This window comes from Eublepharis macularius, chromosome 16, assembly GCF_028583425.1.
Source record: "Eublepharis macularius isolate TG4126 chromosome 16, MPM_Emac_v1.0, whole genome shotgun sequence".
Classification (NCBI taxonomy): domain Eukaryota; kingdom Metazoa; phylum Chordata; class Lepidosauria; order Squamata; family Eublepharidae; genus Eublepharis; species Eublepharis macularius.
In genome coordinates, this window is record NC_072805.1 from 20,638,124 (window position 1) to 20,658,265 (window position 20,142).

Consider the following 20,142-nt stretch of genomic DNA (forward strand, 5'->3'; position numbering starts at 1 on the left):
TACTATTAATTAAACATTTTACGGACTTATTTGCTTCGTTTAGACCCTACTTTTCTCTCCAGCGGAACCGAAAACTACTTACATTGTTCTCTCCTCCATTTCTTCCTCACAACAACCCAGAGAGGTATGTTAGTCTGAGAGGGTGACTGGCCCAAGGACGCCCAGACAGCTTCCAAGGCAGAGTGAGGATTCGAACCTGGGTCTCCCAGATCTTTGTGCAGCACTCCAACCACTGCACCATGCTATCTCTAGACATGGAAATAGTGACATTTGGAATGGTACTGAGTTCAGTAAGTAAGGAGTTAGTCTCACCAGTCACATAGTTTAATTAAGGTGGCCCTGCTATAGAGTTTTTCCAATATTTCTTGCATCCTTATATGGTGGGGTTCGGCTGATACTCCCAGCACATTTATTTATTTTATTCAAAATTTTGTAAACCCACCAGCTAACGAACCCAAGGCAGGTAACAGAGACAAAACCATTTCAAACCACTGATACAAAAACATCAGACAATTTAAATTGATGAACAATACCTGTTTAAAGGCTTCTGCTCCCAGAGTCCTGAAGGCCCTCTTTAAAAGCTTAGATTTACAGCCCTTATAAAAAGGGAGCGGAAGTCTTCTTTAGTTCATTTGAGAGCCTGTTCCACAGGATGGGTTGGCTATTGACTGAGTCTATGAAATGCATCCTTGCAGAGTTTTTGCCCTGGTGTGCTGAATGTAGTTGCGCATGGGCTGATATTGGGACAGATGTGCCTTAAGAGATGTGAGCCACAGGGCACAAAGAGCTTTAAAGGTTAGCAGCACTAGCTTCTTGAAATGGTTTGGGAAACATATGGGCAAGCAATGCAGTTGCCATAAAATAGGAGTTATATATTTCCTATAGCTGTCCCTGATAACAAATAGATGACCTCATTTTGCACCAGCTGTAGTTTCCTAGTCATTTTCAGGACTGCCTCATTTAGAATATGTTACAATAATTTAATCTCAAGGTTACTTTTTGTATGGATCAGTTTGGCCAGGTAATGTTGGCAGCAGAGTCTGAATAAGGGGGAAAGCTTGCAAGCAAAGCGCAGTTGGGAAAATGCATTTTTTTTGCCACCAGTGACATGTGCTGCTCTAACAATAGATCTAGATCCAACAGAACTCCTAGACTCTTCAAAGATACCTGTTAAAAAAAGTTGAATCAATTTCACACAGGGAGCAAAACCGCCCTCTAAAGCAGATGCCTTATTGATCAGCATCACCTCTGTCTTGTCTGGCTTCACTATCAGTTTATTCTTCCTTAGTCGCTTGACTATCTTGACCGAGGACAGAGATGGCGGCTTCTGGGGGCAATACAAGATGTATTGTTTAGTGTAAGTGTACTAATGACAGCCAACTCCAAAGTTTCAGACTGTCTGATTGAGGGGCCTTTTATATATAAATAACATAGTGGAGAATGCTGATACCTGTAATATCCACGTCATCAGTTCCATAGTTCAGATTCCTCATCTACTATCAGACCACTTCAGAACCATACTGCTAAGTTATGCATCTGATTTTAAATACCCCAGAAATAGCAAGTATTGAAAGCAGCTAATGGATGCAAAAGGACCAGTGAGGCATTTTCCTTATCAGACTGTACCTGAACAACTTCCCCAAGGACTATCAAAGTTGTCTGTATCCTAAAGCCAGGCCTGAAACTACATTAAAGTGTGTTAAAGGCAGATACGTCATCCAAATTTCTCTGAAGCTGTTCAGTAATCTTACCTATAAAAAGTAGATTAGAAAATGGCCTATAATTAGCCAATGCTTTATAGTCATGAGGGCTTTTTAACATAGGTCTGATCACCACCTCCTTCAACAGGGAACATTTCCTCCATCAGTGAGTGGTAAATTCTCCATAATGGACTTCTTGCAAGATTTTATGAACCATGACTGGGAAAGCTACAGACTACAGGTTGTGGCCCTCACAGAATCTGTCACCCTGTCTACACCCCTCAGGAAGACCAAACTGAAATTACCAGAAAGTGTAGCAAGTACATAATTATTAACGTAGCCGTGGGCTGGGCCGTGACATCTGAACAAACCATACAGAGTTAATACATACCCTGGCAAAAGCAAGCCCCAGGATCCTTTGACGCTCAGTTTCATAGAGGAAGGCTGTGATTGCTGTCATATCTGAACCTAGCCAACCGTTTATGGAATCTGTATCTGCAGGCGTATTACGTGTACACCTCTCTTATGCCACATTTGATCTGTCTGGAATGAAATCCAATATATCCAGATTAGGGTTGCTTCATAGCATTGTGTGAACTGTGAAAAGAATGGGAATGGATAACTATTGTTTTAACACTTAAATAGTTTTAACACTAAACCATTGCTTATAGGCTGTTAAATGGAAGAGGAGGTAACTCAATTGAATTAAGCCATTTAAGAGTGTTCACTCCATAAAACATACATCCCATAAAGTTGTCTGATTCCACTTAATCTCCTAGAATAACCCTCTCTTTATCTCATGGTGTTTTGCACAGAATCTCCTACAGCTCTTATTTCAGTGTTGGGAGCTTTATAATACAGGAAGTAGGACTAACTGTGCTGGGGAAGGGGGTGGTAATGGTGCCAGCATACAGTTGTGGCTCCTTGATGCCAGGAAATTAACCTGTCATTCACTGGTCAGGAAATACCTGTTCTGAAGCAGTAAAGCTAGCCTAGTCCCTAGTCAGGTCAGTTGCCCTGAAGTTGGCATTAATAACGATGTAACCTGATGACTGCTCTGTGGCTTGTGCTGAATTCAGCATGCTTGGTTGCCTCCGTGCCATTACTATAAATGTGTTTATATTTAAGCTGTGCAGTGGTTCTTGTTTGGCTAAAGCATGCAGGGATAAACATGGGGACAGGTAGTACTTAGGCTGAGTTGCGTCTTGAAGACAAAAAGCTAAAAAAGCATTGCAGCTCTTCCTAGAGTGATTCCGCACACGTTGGATAATGCCCTTCCAATCCTCTTCATTTGGAACGGATTTTTTTGTGCGCGGACCAAAAAATCCACCTCAAACAATTGATAAAGTGCATTGAAAGTGTGCGGAATCAGCCCATGGCTGCTGCTTTATAATGGTATTGAAAGCAAAATACAGTTCAGTATATGGGATGTATCTGCTAAAAAAGCAGTTGCTTGAAAAATCTTAAAGAGAGTCCACTAGCACCTTTAAGACTAACCAATTTTATTGTAGCATAAGCTTTCGAGAATCACAGTTCTCTTCGTCAGATGCATGGAGGGCCAAAAGAAACTGGTCAGATATAGAGGAGGAGAGGGGAGGGTGGGGTAGATGCAAACATCTCCTTCTGATACGCAGATACAAACAGCTCCTTCTGATATGGAGATCAGTTTGCTTCTGTAAAGGTTCAGAGGAGTTAGCCGTGTTAGTCTGTAATAGCAAAATCAAAAAGAGTCCAGCAGCACCTCCAAGACCAACCAATTCCATTGCAGCACAAGCCCTCCATGCATCTGGCGAAGAGAACTATGATTCTCGAAAGCTTATGCTACAATAAAATTGGTTAGTCTTAAAGGTGCTACTGGACTCTTTTTGAAAAATCTTGTGCTGCAACAAATCACCTTACATTGAAAAGTATAGTATTCAGGGTGATGCCAGATTATCTAAAGACTCTAGGGGTATGTTTGAGTTGCAGTGACTGTGTACAGACATGAAAATTACCCCTTGATTCTGGCACTGGGGCGATGAATCTGCACGTGTGAACTCACCCAAATCTTTCTCGAACGTACCATGAAACTAATTAAGTTTCTGCCACCTAATGATGCACCTTCCAACATTTGACAAAGGAAAATCTGTTTCCGTAAAGAATGGTTCATGCTTTTTATGTTGTAGTCATATCTTTGTGACTTTATCATGCTCTTTTCATCTGAAATGAGCCCTTGTTTGGCAAAGTTGTTGCCACATTAACAGTGGAGTTATACTGTTCAAAGTCCTAATCGTTTGAATTTGAATTCCTCCCACCCCGAGGTGGCAAATTACTTTTTTCATGCAAACACTCTTTCACCTATGTTCCTTGATGTGAGAAGATAATATGGAAGAATGGCCACATCATTAAAAGTATGAATTGGTTCTTACCAGATAAGGGATTCTTTTAACGAAATTGAGTAAGCTAGTTATGTTATCTTTAGTGGCTGACCTACTGACTCTGAAAGCCTTTTTTATGATTAGGCATAACAAATTTATAAAGTTATGAAGTCATACCATCTTGCGCCTAAATTCTTGCACATTTTCAGAAAACTCAGTGTATGTCATCAGAATTACAAGCCAGTTTTCAGTTCAGTGATACTGCCAGCCAATAATTCTGGTTGGCAGGTAAGCTCTCTGCTTATGGGTACACACCGACAGCTAGTTCACACAACAGTGATAGGCTGATTTCATACAGTCTTCTATTTAGATGGCGTTTGGAGCACTTTATAGGCAGAAATGCGATGTAGGTGTTTTTTTTTTTAATGGAAAATGGAAAGAAAAAAATACACAAAGTGGGTAACAATCTTCTTTGTGAGGTGAGTCAGGACAAAAAGAAATACAACAGACATTCAGCAAGAGTTTAATACTGAGGAACCTGGTCAAGATTTGTTATCCCAGATTAACTGTAGCTTTGCGAGTCACGCCTCACCACAGCGCTGTGACTTGATTTGCTAGGCTATCAGCGGGAGTGTTGGAAACAGCCCAATAGACTTTTTGAGTTTTAACTCAACCATAAAGGGAAGGCCAGCCTGACAAAAATAAGGCTGCTTGTGCTGTATTCCAGTGACAGTCTGAAGCTCATATCAGCAAATATGTAGTAAGTCTTTAAGGTGCCACAGGGCCTTGCTTTTATTTTGCTGCAGCACACTAACATGTATACCCCCTTTGCAATCTGTTGGCATCCCGTCTCATGCAATCAAGCGTGTCAGTTGCTGCCGTATTTCTTAACTTGCCATGGGAGTTCCTTTTTTAAAATACATTATGTGTTCCCAGAGTAGTAAGGAGAGCTGATGGCCAGGACTGGGGTACTGGTGGTGACCATTGAGAGCAGCAAGAAACGCTGTACAAGGGCGAGGGGAAGTTGTGTCTAAAGGCTGAGCAGCCTTAGCGGGCTAAGGTGGTGTGTTTTCCAAGTGAACAGTTGGCACATGTAGAGGGGTTTTAAAGGGAAATGGGATTTTATAGTTGTATTACTGTAGTAAAATATCTAGGAACAATTGATCAACTCACGGTAGGATTAAAGTGTTGTCCCTGCACTGATCTCAGAGTTGCAGTAACTAGCATACCTCTTGTTCGTTACTTGTATTAATGTGGCTTCTAGGTTTGAGATAATTACGTTGAATAAAAAAACTTGATGCTTCCAGATTCTGTCCTTGGCTACAGGCAAAGAAATTGCAGATTTCAAAGTGGTGCAAACTGAGTCTGGTGCCAGCCCAGTGTCAGAAATCCTGATGTTAGAGCAGTGAAAGAGGCAATTTAATTAAGTATTCTTTGACCATTGTGTCAGAAATGATAGGCTCTCTATGAGTTACCCAGTTCAGTGATACATTTCTTAGCTTCAAGTGGTTTATTTCCTCTTAATTAAAACTTTTAAGTATTGCTGTACTTTTACCAAACTGATACTTTCATTCAGTTTTTTTTAAATTTAGAATGTTATTTTTGTTTTTTCAAGTTCAAGCCAGAAGCTTGCCATTGAAGTACAGCGAACTGTGTTTGTGGAAATATTTACCTGCAGCATAAGCTCATCTCTCTTTTCACATAAATAGGACCATAGATCCTTTTTGTTTCTGGCAGAGAGAGAACTTGATACCTTCCCCCTTCTGTTGCTGTACAAAGGCTGCTTGGGAACCCAACAAACAACTCTCCTCCTGTTTTTGGAACAGAATGAACTTGATCTGGTTAGGAGGTTCCAAACCACTGGATTTTAGGGCAGGAATCTGTGTTAGAAGTTTGTCTTTTATTTATGGCCCACCTGCCCAGTGAATTGGGAGTCCTACCGCCTTCAGTCCAGTGGTCTGTGTGGCCCATTATATTGTTCACAGGCAACTTAAGGATCTCCGGAAAAGTTTGTGATCTGTTGGTGAAGCCCAGCCCCATCGTCTGGGGATTGCTGAGTTCATATATGTGTAGGTTGTTGGTTTCATTTATTTATTTAGAATATTTCTGGTGCTGCCTCTTTGGAGTCCATTTGTCATTACAAAGTCTAAGCACACGTGAGATAATTGACAAAAGAACTCAAAGGCCTTTCTTATAATAGAAGCTTAGAAGAGAGTGAAAGTATATGTTTAATAGAATAAAATAAGTTTGAAATGAGTAGGGGGAAAAAACGGATAAGGGGTTGGAAAACTGTTGGAAGTCAACAAAAGGGGGGGAAGGGAGGGGGTTAGAACTGGAATATTTAAAGGAAATTGATTGTAATAGATATAGAGATTTCTAATCCAATAAAAAAAATTTTTTTAAAAAAAAAGAACTCAAAGGCCTTTCTAGCTAATAAGTAAACTTTGCCTTTTTTTTAGTGCTAAGTAGCTGGAAGTCAATTCCAGTAGAGCAGCTTCTACATTCGCAGAGCCATCCATCCTCAGCTGTCTACTCAGAATCCTATTTGGGTCTGTTCAGTGGGGCTTAATCTCAGAACAGCGTTTTTATGACTGATCTGTTAGCTATCTACAGTGGTGTGTAGCACTATTTAAAAAGAATCAGTTTGCTTTATCTGTATATTTTATCACACGCTCGAGCTCTCCCCTCTGCAGTTTTGGAGGGGAGATATAAACAGACCTCCATGAAGGAAAGAATCTGTCCCTGTGGCATTGAAGAGGTGGAATCAGTGAAGCATGTCTATCCTTTTGCTGTTTTTATCAGGGTATAATCGCCCTATTGCATAAAAGCTTTTCAGGCAGTTCTGATGTTGATATTTCAAAGAAGCGTCTAATGGGTGTTAATCAGCAGATTACTTTTAGTTGTGCCAAATTCTTTTCAGCGGCTTGCCAAATCCATCAGGATTTTAAATTTTAGTAAATTGACTGCTGTGTAGCAGGATTGACCTTTTGTATCTTTTATTTGTCTTAATGTAAATTTTTCTGATCCTTCGATTTGTACTAGTCATGGACCAAATAAAACTGAATCAGTTTTTTATTGCCTGCTATAATGGTTTTGTTTTGGTTAAACAGTTTAAGAAAGGAGTAAAATAGTGAATAATTATTTTAAGGATGCCACAGCTTTAGGCACAAGCGGCTGAAATTTGGAGGGTGGAGGAGGAAGCAGGCTAGCGAGAGGGTGAACACTGCTCAGTCCTTGGCACATGGAAGTGCCAAATAAATGATGGTGATGTTTTGGAAGCAAGATCACATTTAGGCTGGTTTGTGGTACACTGGGTGTTGTCACTTTGCATGATTTAAATTTTGAAAGGGTTTTTTTTTAAATAAATTCATCCTCAGACTTGATACAGGATAAGACAAACATCCACATGCTTTTTCTCTTTTTTTGCAGGTACTCGTGAATACGGCTTGCTGTATTCTGATGCTGATTGCTAAACTAATTCAGTGTGTCGTGTTTGGTCCTCTCCGTGTTAGTGAGAGACAGGTAAGAAAAAACCTTCGTGCTTTCCTGAAGAATTGCCTTACCAAATAGCTTTGCGTATCATATAGATAGGCAAGTGGATGATCGTTTTATGTTCAAGAGTATTGGTGCTTGTTAAGGAAAAACTAAAACCTTCAAAATATATTTGGATCTTAATCCATTTGCAGATTTGTTGTTTGATAATGGCAAAGATTTTTGTTTACTTGATAGCCTTTTTTGTACATTGTCAGTATGTTTGTTACTAGCTGATCAGATTTCTGTCTTTAAAATAAAGTAGATTCTATGGTGAACATAAATATCTGCACATTATGGAGGATGCATGGCGTGTGCCAACCTGCATCTTCCCCAGGTATCTCCTAGTTAATTTCTAGTTAAAATGATACAGTATCACTGTTTTCTACATTTCCTTCCCCCCAGTGAACAGCAGCTAACAAATTGAAGCAAGGAAACACAATGAAATGAAGCACATTTTATCCAACTAGATAGTACCAGGGAGTGTCATGGAGAGAAAGACCAATCGGTGGCAGCTCACATACCTCTGGTAACATCTAGTTATCCTCTCACTTCACTCATGGCTGTGGTGAGGGATATCATTATCAGTCGAGTAGACTTTTATTCCACTCTTCTTCTGAAGAGCAGAGTGGTGTATGTGGTGTTCCCCATTTTATGACTGCAACAACTGTGTAAGGTAGAAGTGAGATTGAGAGTAGAGATGGGCACAAAACAGGAAAAACACAAACTCTGAGTTTTGTGGTTCGTTGCATTCCACGAAACATGGCACACGAACCATGAACTTTCACAAAATTTTCCCATTTCGTGAAACGATTCATTAGGTTTGTGATTTGTCAGTTCCCGGGGCCCTACAATGGCCCCCTTCATACTCAGAGATGCCAAACTCGCAGGGAGACTTCAGCAGGCTGTCCTCCAGCCACCCTCCAAGTAGCTCTCTTCAGGGTTCTCTTTGCTGACTTTTCCCTCCCATCATCCTGGCCTCCTGCTTTCTGCCACTGCTGGAAGAAAAGTCAAGTGGAGCAGATCTGCTTGGGTTTTCCTCTCTTCAGGTTCTCTTTGCTGACTTTTCTTTCCTGTCCTCCTGTCCTCCTGCTGCTCTGACATGCCCTACCCCCCACCTCCAAGTCCTCGAAGGAAAAGCCGAGTGGAGTGGATCTGCTCAGGATCTGCTACAGGGAGCTTGGGGGCAGAGATGAGCGGGAAGGCATGTCAGAGCTGCAGGAGGATGGGAGGTAGAGAGTCAGGGAAGGGTTCCTGAAGCTGGCAAGCAGTGAACAGTGGCAGAAGGAGCTGCTGAGGCTGCCACTGCTGCTGCTCCACCACCCCATTCTTAAAAACAGAGAAGGGATACAGAGAGGGGAAGGAGTTTCTGATTACAGTTCCCAGGTATACTTGCGCAAACCCGCATTGCACAGTTCTCAGGTTGGCAAGGAGAGCTGCCTATCAAGGTTATGTGGGCTAAGATTGGGGTTTCCACAGCAACAAAAGGTCTGCAGACATTTCAGGCCTATGTTACCTAGGGAATCAACAGATCAGCGCCAGCCTGTCCGGCATCACGAAGCATTCACAAATTCCACGAATCGGCCCCAAAAGTCATGGATTTCATGAAAAAAACAGCCCCACAAAACGCGATTCGTCATGAAATTTGATTCATATTTCGATTTGTGCCCATGTCTAATTGAGAGTGATTGGCCTGAGGTCACTCAACGTGCTTCATGACAGAATTTTTGTTATTTATTATTTATTTTATTTATTGTTCTCCTTTTTCATTGAGAGTCAAGGCAGATTACAAGCAGTCAGACAGTATAAAACAACCACTAAAAATAGAACTAGGATTACAGGATTAAGGGACAATGTGAAAACTACCTAAAGCAGGTAAACTACAAAAGATACAGAATATGAGTGGATTACAAGGTAAAAACAAGATGCAGAGGAGTTAGCTGTGTTAATCTGTAGTAGCAAAATCAAAAAGAGTCCAGTAGCACCTTTAAGACTAATCAACTTTACTGTAGCATAAGCTTTCGAGAATCACAGTTCTCTTCGTCAGATGCATGGAGGGCAAGAAGAAACTGGTCAGATATATAGGTGGAGAGGGGAGGGCGGAGTAGATGCAAACAGTAGCTTTTGATACGGAGATCAGTTTGCTTCTGTTAAGGAAGTCAGTTACTTCTGATAATGAGAACCATTCATACCTATAATACCTATAATAATAATAGCTAGTCCAGTACTCTAACCGCTACACAATAGTGGTTCTTTCCTAAGACACTCCCTGTGTAATCCATGGCAATATGTAGTGCTTTTGCATAGTGGTTTCTCAGTCGACAAATAGGTATGGAAAGGTTCCCCGAAGGAAAGAAACTTGACAATTCCTGAAATAGAGTGGTAAAGGAGGCTGTGACTGGACATCTATCATGTAGCACCATGGGGACATGTATTAAACGAGAGTTATGGGGGGAAATAAATTGTGCAGCAGACCTATTGTAGTCCTTGAGACCCAGCCATCACATGCTTGGCGCCAAAGCACTCTGCAGGAGTAGGGAAGGGGCTATTGGGGATCAGTGAGCCATAGGGTAATTTCAACTGAGGATTAGTCTATCTACGCGCTGCACAAAAGCAGGATGTTTTAGTCAGGAGAGCAGCAGAATGTTCTGCCCACAGTACAGAAGGCAAAAGGAACTCTGATTTTTCTAGGCACCATTTAAATACAGTTTGTTCACAATGAAGTTTTGATTCAGTTGTATTTGTTGTAAAAATATATATCCCAATTCTGTGCTTCTGAGGCACTTCATGACATAATTAAAACTATAATAAAAATAACTATGAAAATATTTTTATTTGGTAAAGGACGCGAAAAGCCAGGCACACATCTAATAACTCAAGTGTTGCCAAAGGCTTCAGTAAATGAAAAGGTGTGGTTGGCACCCTAAATATTGATAATGTAGGCACTGTCAGATGAAACTAGGGAAAATGTCCCACAGCCCAAGTGCCGCTGCAGAAAAGATGCTCTCTGCTATGGCCAGCCCCCCACCCCCTTACTTCCAGGGTAGAGGAGGCACATAATCCTATGGGAGCAGGCAGTCAGTCCTTCAGACAATCTGGTCCCAGGTCTTTTAGGGCTTTATTTATTTTATTTTTATTTGTTTATGTAATTTATAGTCCTCTTTTCTCACTAAGACTCAAGGCGGATTACATAGTGTGAGATTAGTACAGTCAGTATCAAGGACACTTTCATAAGCAATGCCATAGAGTAAATAAATACAAGTTTACAAAGAGATAACATTAGTAAGAATTCCATATGGAGTTCAAGGAAATGCTGAAACAGAACATAAACAATTCTAGCAATACAGAGTTGTAGAAATGCTGAAACAGAACGTAAGCAATTCTAGGGCTGACATAGGAGGACATATTTAAAGCAATAGATAGTAAGTAAGGCAGCAAAGTGGTGAAGTTTATGGTCCTTAACTCATTAGCAGAGCATCTGAGACCCCTCCCTACAATACAAAAGCCTTTTTGAATAATTTGGTTTTGCATTGTTTGCAGAAAGCTAGGGGAGAGGCGTCCGGCAGTCAGTAACAAGTCATTAAAGCTGTAGTACAATCAAATCCTCAATTCCCAGTTAGTAATTTGGTGCCATATTTTGTACCTGATGAAATTTCTGAAGACTCCTAAGAGGCTGCTCGACTTATACCACATTAGAATTGTCCTGGGCATTGCCAAGGCACAGTAGCTTTGACAAGGTTTACTCAGGAAAGGCTGAAGATGGCAAACCAGCCTATGTCAGTGAAAGATGTTTGGGGCCACAAACTCATATTTGGGCTTGCAGTTGCAAAGATGAATCTAAAAGCACCCCTAAGTTGTCATCTCAATTTTTCTCAGGCTAAAAAACAGATGGAATAATAACTCCCTGGCTACCCTAACTACTTTTACTACCTGCCAACAGAACCTCTGTCTTGTCTGGATTGCGCTTCAATGTATTAGCCTCCATCCATCCCATTACTGAGTTCAGTTGCCTTTTCAGAATATCTCACTTGGATTAGAAAAGAAATAGAGCTAGCATATAATTGCAACCTATTAAATTACCAGAATACCTCCAAGCATGTATGGTTTTCTCTCCCCACCGCTGTTGAACCTTAGCCAGCCCTTGTGTATCTGCAGTGAGGGAAAGGACTTCCCTGTCTGCCTTCTCAGCCTCTCCTCAGCAGCTTAGGGGAGAGAGTGAAGTGAGACTACCAAGGTGCCCAAAGGAGAGCAAGCTGGCTGTGGAGAAAGGGAGTAAAATCACTAGCATCCCTGTATGGCCAGCTTGCTCTCTTTCTGGGTGGCTGCCATGAGGGTGGCTTTGCTCCGGCTTCTCTGTGGCGAGCTTTCTCTCCTTCCGACAGTTGCTCAGGTGCTGGGATGAATGTGTGGAGGTTGTGGAGAAGGGTGCAGGTTGTTGGGGAGGATGGGCCTTCCCTCACTGGCCCACAACTCAGCGAGACTTGCTGTTTGCCTGATCCTCAGTTCCTGCAGTGTTTCAGGGTGGCAGCCACAATCCCTCCCATACAGTGGCTTTGCCCAATATCCAGAGACATGAGGTGGGTGCCATATTGGGGAACGGTACGCAGAAGAGCCACATGTGGCTACTGAGCCGCTGAGTAAGTATTGCTGGTCTATACAATGCAGATTGTACGCTTCTGCAGCTTCAGTTTGTGCAGGAAAGATGATGTAAGGTTTAACCCTTCAACTTCCACTTGATGTCTTCACTGATCAACCAGCTCTTTTTTGCTGTTAGACCTTTAACGGAAAAGATGCCAGCAGACCATGGAAGGGAATACACTCTAGCCAGCTAAAGGGGCACTCTTATCTCCGTAGCGTAAAGACTGACTAGGGCTTTGAGAGGAATACCTACATCAGCTAAACGTGTCCAGCGTTACTTACTGTTGTTACTTAGCAATCCTTGTTTATGGCTGTGACTTGCTGTGTTGATGGGTTCAGATGACGGTGGATATTGCCGATCAGCCAGAGAGTGATTTGCATCTCAAACCAGTTAGCTTTCTTAGGGGAGGTACCTTCTTAACTCCATGTGTTACAAGTTTGATGGTTCCTCTTGGGATGGCTCCTCCTAAAAGCAAAGGCTAATTCTCATTAATTAAGACTAATTGAGTAGCATGAGTGATATCAGCAGCCTTTAGGCGCCAGCTGCTTTGTGCCCTTAAACTGGTGTCTGGAATTCAAAATGTATCCTAAGAGACTAGCTACACCTCAGATTAGAATGTCCCGCATCCAGATCAACACCGATCTCCTGATTACTGTAACTAATGCCCAATTTCTACTGCTTCCTGACTTTTTAGTATACATCCACACACAGCTAAAGTAGCAGTGTGAGGCCCCCTGAAGCTTGCATAAACCCTCAAAGCATTTCATTGACATTAGGAGAAGCTTCCCCTTAGGCCTTTTCTGCATGGTACTTTTTCACTAGTTCTTGCCCCATGCAGCTTTGATGTCTCCTCTGAGTTCTGCACATGAGGTCAAAAATTCTTTGGTTCAGTCTCCAAACTACTTCCCAGACTTTTTTGTATTCTGCAGGTTGAAAGGCTACATCAGCTGCAGAACTGATTCCCCCCACAACCCGGGGTTTCTGCATTTTTTCTCCCTGCCTACATAACCTGTTTGTTGGTTGGTTGGTTGGTTGGTTGGTTGGTTGGTTGGTTGGTTGGTTGGTTGGTTGGTTGGTTGGTTTTTTGCAGTGAAGTTAAAAGACAGATTTTTTTTTGAAGTGTAAAATATTTTCTCTGGTGTCAGCCCTGGTCCTGCTTTTCATCTTTCCCTCTCCCCTTTATCCCCCTGGATCCTGATAGTTTGAACAGCAATATGTAACTACATCTTTCCTCTCTCTTTTGTCTCCCGCCTCTCTCCACCCTGATGTTGTCATTGTTTGATGTGTGTTATGTGCGACATCAGCAGTAAATTTTAGGGGTGTGCATCTAGAAAGTTTCTATTTTGGTTTGGGGGGGTTAGGGAACAATCATGTCTCATTACTTGTTTGTTCTGACTGGGGCCCCTTGCACACATGTTGGCCATGCGTGTGCAAACTCACACTCTTCTTTTCAAGGGGGCAAGGCTCTGGGGCAGCTGTTTTTGCACACAGTGGCACCAAAATAACAGAGAACACAGTCCTCTCTCTAAACCCTTGACCCACCAAGTTTAAGAGCACGCAACAACATTGTTCTGTGTTTACGGACCCTGAGGAATAGGGAAGGCACACGTTGAGGTGAGTGGGGCAGCTGCGCACATTCTGGTTGTTGTTGTTTTTTTGCATTGTCCCCAAACCCATCGATCCAATGAGTTTCTTCTCAAGCACATGAAAACTCACCCCGAAGTAGCCTGAGTGTTGGCACTAACCCAGACACAAACAATGACAGGAAACAAGTGGGACCAGCACAGTGCGCAAGCAGGAGAGTGCTCTTTTGCCAGCTGGTCTAGTACAGCACAAAATTTTTTTAAAAAAAATATTTCCAGCTTTAGTGACCAAGCCAATAAATTTTGCCTTTGAATCCTGCTTTTGCGCCATGTTTCTCTGTGCTGGTAATTTCATTTCCATGATGAGGGGCCATTTGGGCGAATCCTTCTCCCTAATCTGCAGCAGGAGCCCATGTCAGGATGGGACTCCTTGTTTAAACCTGCTGGCCTGTCCTTGGACTGTGTGTAAAAGCACACAAAAAGGGAGAGCTAGATACTGGTTTTTCTTTTACAGGAAGGAAAGTAGATGGAAGATGGCCCTCTTTTTTCCTACTAAAAATGGGAGACTGGACAGGTTACTGGCTCCCAGTCTCCCTTTCCAACTAAAACCGTAAACCCAGATTTAATTGAAGAAGATGACAAAATAGCAGGAAGAACTGAACAGGTCCCCCAGATCAGTATTTCCACATGGAATACTGATTTGCAAAGACTTGGGTGTGTGTGCCTGTGTGAGTGTGCAATTCACGCTGCTGTCTCCCCATCATTTAAAGCAGAGTTAACTGTTTTAATCAGAAAAGCCCCCAAAGCCTGAAGGCTTTCCGAGCAGGATGAAATTCCTCCTAGTACTTTTTGACTCACTATCTTTGGAGGACTTCCGATGTCACAATGAATGGCCCTGGCATCACGGCACCTAAGTGAAGGACAGCAACAGCAGAAGGCCACAGAATCAGCATGAACCAGCTGCACATGCCTGGGACCTTCTCAGTGGGGCTTTCCTTTAATAGTTGCTCTTCCCTTCTAGTTTCCGCTGTTATCTGCATTGCACGAGCCTTTGCAGCAGCCAGGGGATCAGAGACTGCAAGAGAACCCCTCCTTCCTCAGACCACGTGGATGTGGCTGGGCCGGCCTTTCTTTGCATAATGCTTAAAACTGCACAGAAAGGGATGGTGGTGCTGATGGCACCGTGCTGTCTGCTGCTCTCCTCCCTGGTGCAAAGCAAACCTTTGATCCCTGTGAGCCACTCAATACCAATGCCATAAACCCATTGCCCAAGAAGCACTGAAAAAAACACACTTAAGCGCACCACGTACAAGATGCTGCTGGCAGCCCACCCCACTGCCTGGCAGTACCGAAAATGAAATGCACAAACTTTTCAGGAGGGGGGCGTCATTACAGCCTCGTTTCCTAGATTTGGTTCAGAGTTCTGGAAGCTGCTTTAATGAGCCAAACCAGCAAGTTCTGTTTGTATTTTCGGCTTGTTTTTTTCATTATGCACACCCCTAGTAAATTTCCCCTTTTACTAACACAAGATTGTGTAGGAGGGTGTTTTGTTTTTTAGTCCAGATTGTTTTCTCTCTTAATTTTTTAAAACAATCGTTCCAATGTTTTTTAAAAAAGAAAAAAAATCTTGTTGAATATTTTGAATGTTACCTTCAGAACACCTCAGCCAGTCAAAACAGAATTTTCTTTTAAACTTTGGAGCTCAAACGGAGTGAGGTAGAGGTTAACCACACACACACCCTGAATGTCCAGAAGTTGTAGTGTTACAACGTGTGCACGAAAAAAGCCACACTGACACACAACCGCTGATGTTCGTCCTTCCCCAGAAAGCCCACAGCAGAAACAGGGCATTTTTTAAAGTGCACAAATAAAAATGAGAAACCACATTGGTGAGCTTTGGCATCCGCGTCACTCTCTGGGTCTTAAGAAATAAGTACATCAATTCAGGTGATCCATCAGCCCCTGAGGAAGTCTTGATGACAAAATCTGCCGCTTAGCCGGCCGCAGTTAGGGCTGCCTTTCGTTGGATCCCTCATGTAACATCTTGAGTGACATCTGAAAGAAAGCAGAGGAGTTAGCCGTGTTAGTCTGCATGCATCTGACAAAGAGAACTGTGATTCTCGAAATCTTATGCTACAATAAAGTTGGTTAGTCTTAAAGGTGCTACTGGACTCTTTTTGAACCTGAAAGAAAAGAAGATACAGTTATGGTCATAAATTGACTTATACTTACCATCTCATTTACCCATGGAGCGCTTGCCTTGTTCCTAAAAAGACTGGTACAGGGCATTGAGTCCCCTGCTTGGATTGAACTGTGAAAAGGAAATTTCAGATGTATTATGAATATATGAATGCACTTTTTGCACAACTGTATAATTATAGAGCACACCAATGATACTGTGATTATTTTCATGCCAAAAAATACAGATATATTTTCTCATTTTCCGGGTGGATTTCCACTTTGCTTGTTGTCACAGCAGAAACAGGGCATTTTTAAAAGTGCACAGATAAAAATGAGAAACCACATTGGTTTGACATCCTCAAGCGCAAAAATTATAGAATTTGAAAGCGAATCCAGTCCTTGTGGACCGGATGCCCGAAAAACCCGCTGTAAGTGTGCCATGAGGAAACAGTCCTATCTGTCATAATTACTTAATTTTGACAATATGAAAAAATAAAATTGTAACATACTGGGAGCCAAAGCGTTTGCAAGACTTTCAGTTCCAAAGATTTTTCATAGGCATCAAGTCTTTACAGGCTGATTCTAATTTTAGAAGAAATCTTGAATAAGTGACACACATCTGCCAGATATCACTGTATGCTCCTAGAACTGCCTCTGTGTTTTAAATTTATGTTTACATAAAGTGGAATGCCTGTCCAGTTGGGCCTTTTAGTTCTGCCTGTTTCAAGCAAGGGGCACAGTTCATCGACTCTCTCTTGTTCAGTTCATACAGTAGTAAATGAAAGTCAGACAATATCTCAGATACCAGAGTCTGTTTGTATCAACAACATTCCTGGTGGATTGTCTAGTATACCCTTAATTTCTGCTTCGGATTCCACCTTTATGATACGATCTGCAGAAACTTTTGTACAGAGTATTGCTTAATAAGGACTCTCTGCATTTCAAAGAATCAGTGTTTCCGTGATGATAAAGCTACAGACTTATGGGAAACTCTTGATCTAGAAAGTGGAAGGAAGGCGTTAAGCATAATCATTTTGAAATCAGTCCCGTATCTGTGCCAGAAATTTCATTCTTGAAAGGTTCTTTTTAAACTCCAAACACACGCTTTTTCTTTTTCAGCATCTCAAAGATAAATTTTGGAATTTCATCTTCTACAAGTTTATCTTTATTTTTGGCGTGCTAAATGTCCAGACTGTGGAAGAAGTGGTCATGTGGTGCCTTTGGTTCTCTGGACTTGTGTTTCTACACCTCATGGTTCAGCTTTGCAAAGACAGGTTTGAATATGTAAGTTATTTACTGTTAGTTTAGAACCGGGCAGATGTGAATTTCCTTTGTATTCTCATCAAGGAATAATTGTTATGTGAAGTATGTTCTGTGCAGTCGTTTTACGTGATTAGAAACCAGGACATAATGGAGGTAGAGAAGGACATATAGGTTAGGTTTAATTACTGATTGGTTTACTGGGGGTGAAAAAATACACTGTAAAAGAGGAGGCTGTACTGTGGGCATCCTGTCATACCTTCTGTTCTCCCATTCAGTTTTCACTTGGTGCCCATGTTAGTTATTTATGTATTTAAAACATTTATATGCTGCTTTTTGCTCTAGTGGAGATCCAAAGCAGCTTACAGCCTCGTTCTCTGCCCCCCCCCCCAGTTTTATCTATGTAACAACAACTTTGTGAGGTAGATTGGGCGGAGTGTGTGTGGCTGGGCCAAGGTCACCCGGTGAGCTTCATCGGCAGAACGGGCACTCTTACGTCAGGCAGACTGCCCAGCTTCTGTTCTGTTATGTAGATAAAGCAGCAATCCAACCAGATCGAAAGATTCTCCACCTGCAGGGATTGGAATGGGATTACAGCAGCTAATCTCTTCCCTGCCAGCGGAAACTGTGGAATTGTGCCCTTGGCGTGCTGTTTGATTTGGTTCCTCCTGACAGCTTTGAAAGTCAAAGTGAGCAAGCGGATGTTTCCTCACCTCCCGTCTTTTGTATATGGCAGCTCTCCTTTTCTCCCACCACACCCATGAACAGCCACATCAGAGTCCTGACCTTGCTGGTTGCCATGCTGCTTTCTTGCTGTGGACTGGCAGTTGTGTGTGGCGTGATCGGATACACCCATGGAATGCACACGTTGTCTTTCATGGCAGCCGAGGTGAGCCTTTCCTGTTTAATGGGGTGTTGGTGCACTCTGCTGGCCGACCCTCCTTGATTTGTGCAGCATTCTGAGTATTGATTCTGGTCAGTTTGCAGTATTTATAATCAAACACACACACACCCATTCAGAAACCAATATAGAAATGCTCCCGGTGCTTTATTTATCTAGAATGCTTGCATTGTACGGTATGATACAAAATGTTGCTGCAGACCAAGGACTGCACTCACACAATGCTCGTCAATTGATACTGCATTCTGAAGCCTGGTTTCCAATGTATTTTTGGGTGTGTTTCATCAATCTACAGTTGAAATAAACTCAGGATCTGTATACCTGAGTGGAAGACAACCCCCATTTTAGAAAGCCCCCAAAGGTAAACCGTGTTGCCTTCCTTTTGAATAAATACAATACTTCCCTTACATTGTTTAAAATTGCCCCTTGTTGTTACATCTTTCATCATTGTCATGTTGGCATACTCCTGCCTGCAATGTTTACCACTTTCTTCCATTCTTCAATGAGTTCACTATAAAGTGGGCATGGAGTATTTTTTTCCTGCTTGGGTATAACTGACTTCTTTACAGTAACCAAAACCACTAAAGAGGGAACAGATCTTATACAAGCAATTAATTACTGACTTCGTTTCAGTTAAGAGATCAAAACTTTTAGCTTTGGTTTTGATTGGGGAGGATTATGGTATGTATTTATTCCGCCCCCACACACACATTTACAAATCAGTGAAACATACATGTACTCTCTCGTACTTTTGCTTAAGGATAATCACCTGAAAAAATATTAGTTATAGCTAGGGCTTTTTTCTGGGGAAAGAGGTGGTGGAACTCAGTGGGTTGCCCTCAGAGAAAATGGTCACATGGCTGGTGGCCCCGCCCCCTGATCTCCAGACAGAGGGGAGTTTAGATTGCCTTCTGTGCCGCTGAGCAGCGCGGAGGGCAATCTCAACTCTCCTCTGTCTGGAGATCAGGGGGCGGGGCCACCAGCCATGTGACCCATTTTCAAGAGGTTCTGGAACTCTGTTCCCCCACGTTCCCCCTAAAAAAAAGCCCTGGTTATAGCTTTGAAACTGCCAGGCTTGCTTGATGCTGTACTGGCAATGGCATCACTTCATTGTTAGTTTTATAAATCAGTCTTTAGAAGTGGAAAATTTTCCTCAGAAAAATTAAGCTCTGAAAAGTTTTCTACCCTACAGCTTTGTTTATACAGACTTTGTGCACCGAGAGTGAATAATTTATTAAAATAAATTTATTTTTGATTCATTAAAATAATTTATTAAAATAACTAGTTTTTAGCAGTAAATCAAAAGGAGTGTCTTCCATGTGCATAATACCCTCAAATTTGTTTTATGCATTTTTATATACAGTATTGTAATTTTGATTTATAATTAAAATTGCCGTAGTATTTCCATACACATGATTTTATTAACTTTACAACTGCCTTGTAAGGTAGGCCAGTACCCTTATCCCTATATTGCAGATGGGAGCTGCCAAGGCTCAGAAAGAGTGGCTTGTCTGAGTCCACGTGGGCAGTTTGTGGCAGAGTTAAGACTTGAACTGGGGACCTGCTAGATCAGAGATGATTTTGCAGTATGTCCCAATGCTCCAGAGTGTCTGCAGTCCTTTCCAGTTTAACGTGTAGTTTCAGTTCCTTAATAATGTCAGTCTTAACCTATTTTTGTTATACAATATGTCTGTAGTCTCTGTTCTTCAGCCAGTGGCCCATGAATCACGTCTGACTTGCTGAGCCTCTCCAACCAGCTTTTTGTCCTTTTGCCTTGCTCTCTTTCCCTCTTACTTCCTGTCACCAGCCAGTTTCATAAGGAAATGTATTTTCAGGAACTAGAGGAGCAGGTAAAGGGTGGAACAAGTCAGCATGTGGGGCTGGCTGACCTGAAAATAATCATTTAATAACACCACATTATGGGTGTTATTTTCTCAGTGGAATAACAATGGCTTCAGCGCATTCGCACGTTTTCAAAACATCGAATTAT

General features: G+C 42.0%; 1 protein-coding gene across 2 annotated transcripts in view; it reads left to right on the forward strand.

Annotated features, from left to right (window-relative positions):
• Positions 1-20,142, forward strand: part of AMFR (autocrine motility factor receptor) — a 36,720-nt gene that overhangs the window by 1,050 nt on the left and 15,528 nt on the right. For both annotated transcript variants that reach the window (XM_055000468.1, XM_055000467.1), the window contains exons 2-4: positions 7,487-7,579; positions 17,111-17,275; positions 17,988-18,140. In XM_055000468.1, coding sequence (XP_054856443.1) covers positions 7,487-7,579; positions 17,111-17,275; positions 17,988-18,140 — 411 coding nt within the window. The remainder of the gene's footprint in view (positions 1-7,486; positions 7,580-17,110; positions 17,276-17,987; positions 18,141-20,142) is intronic.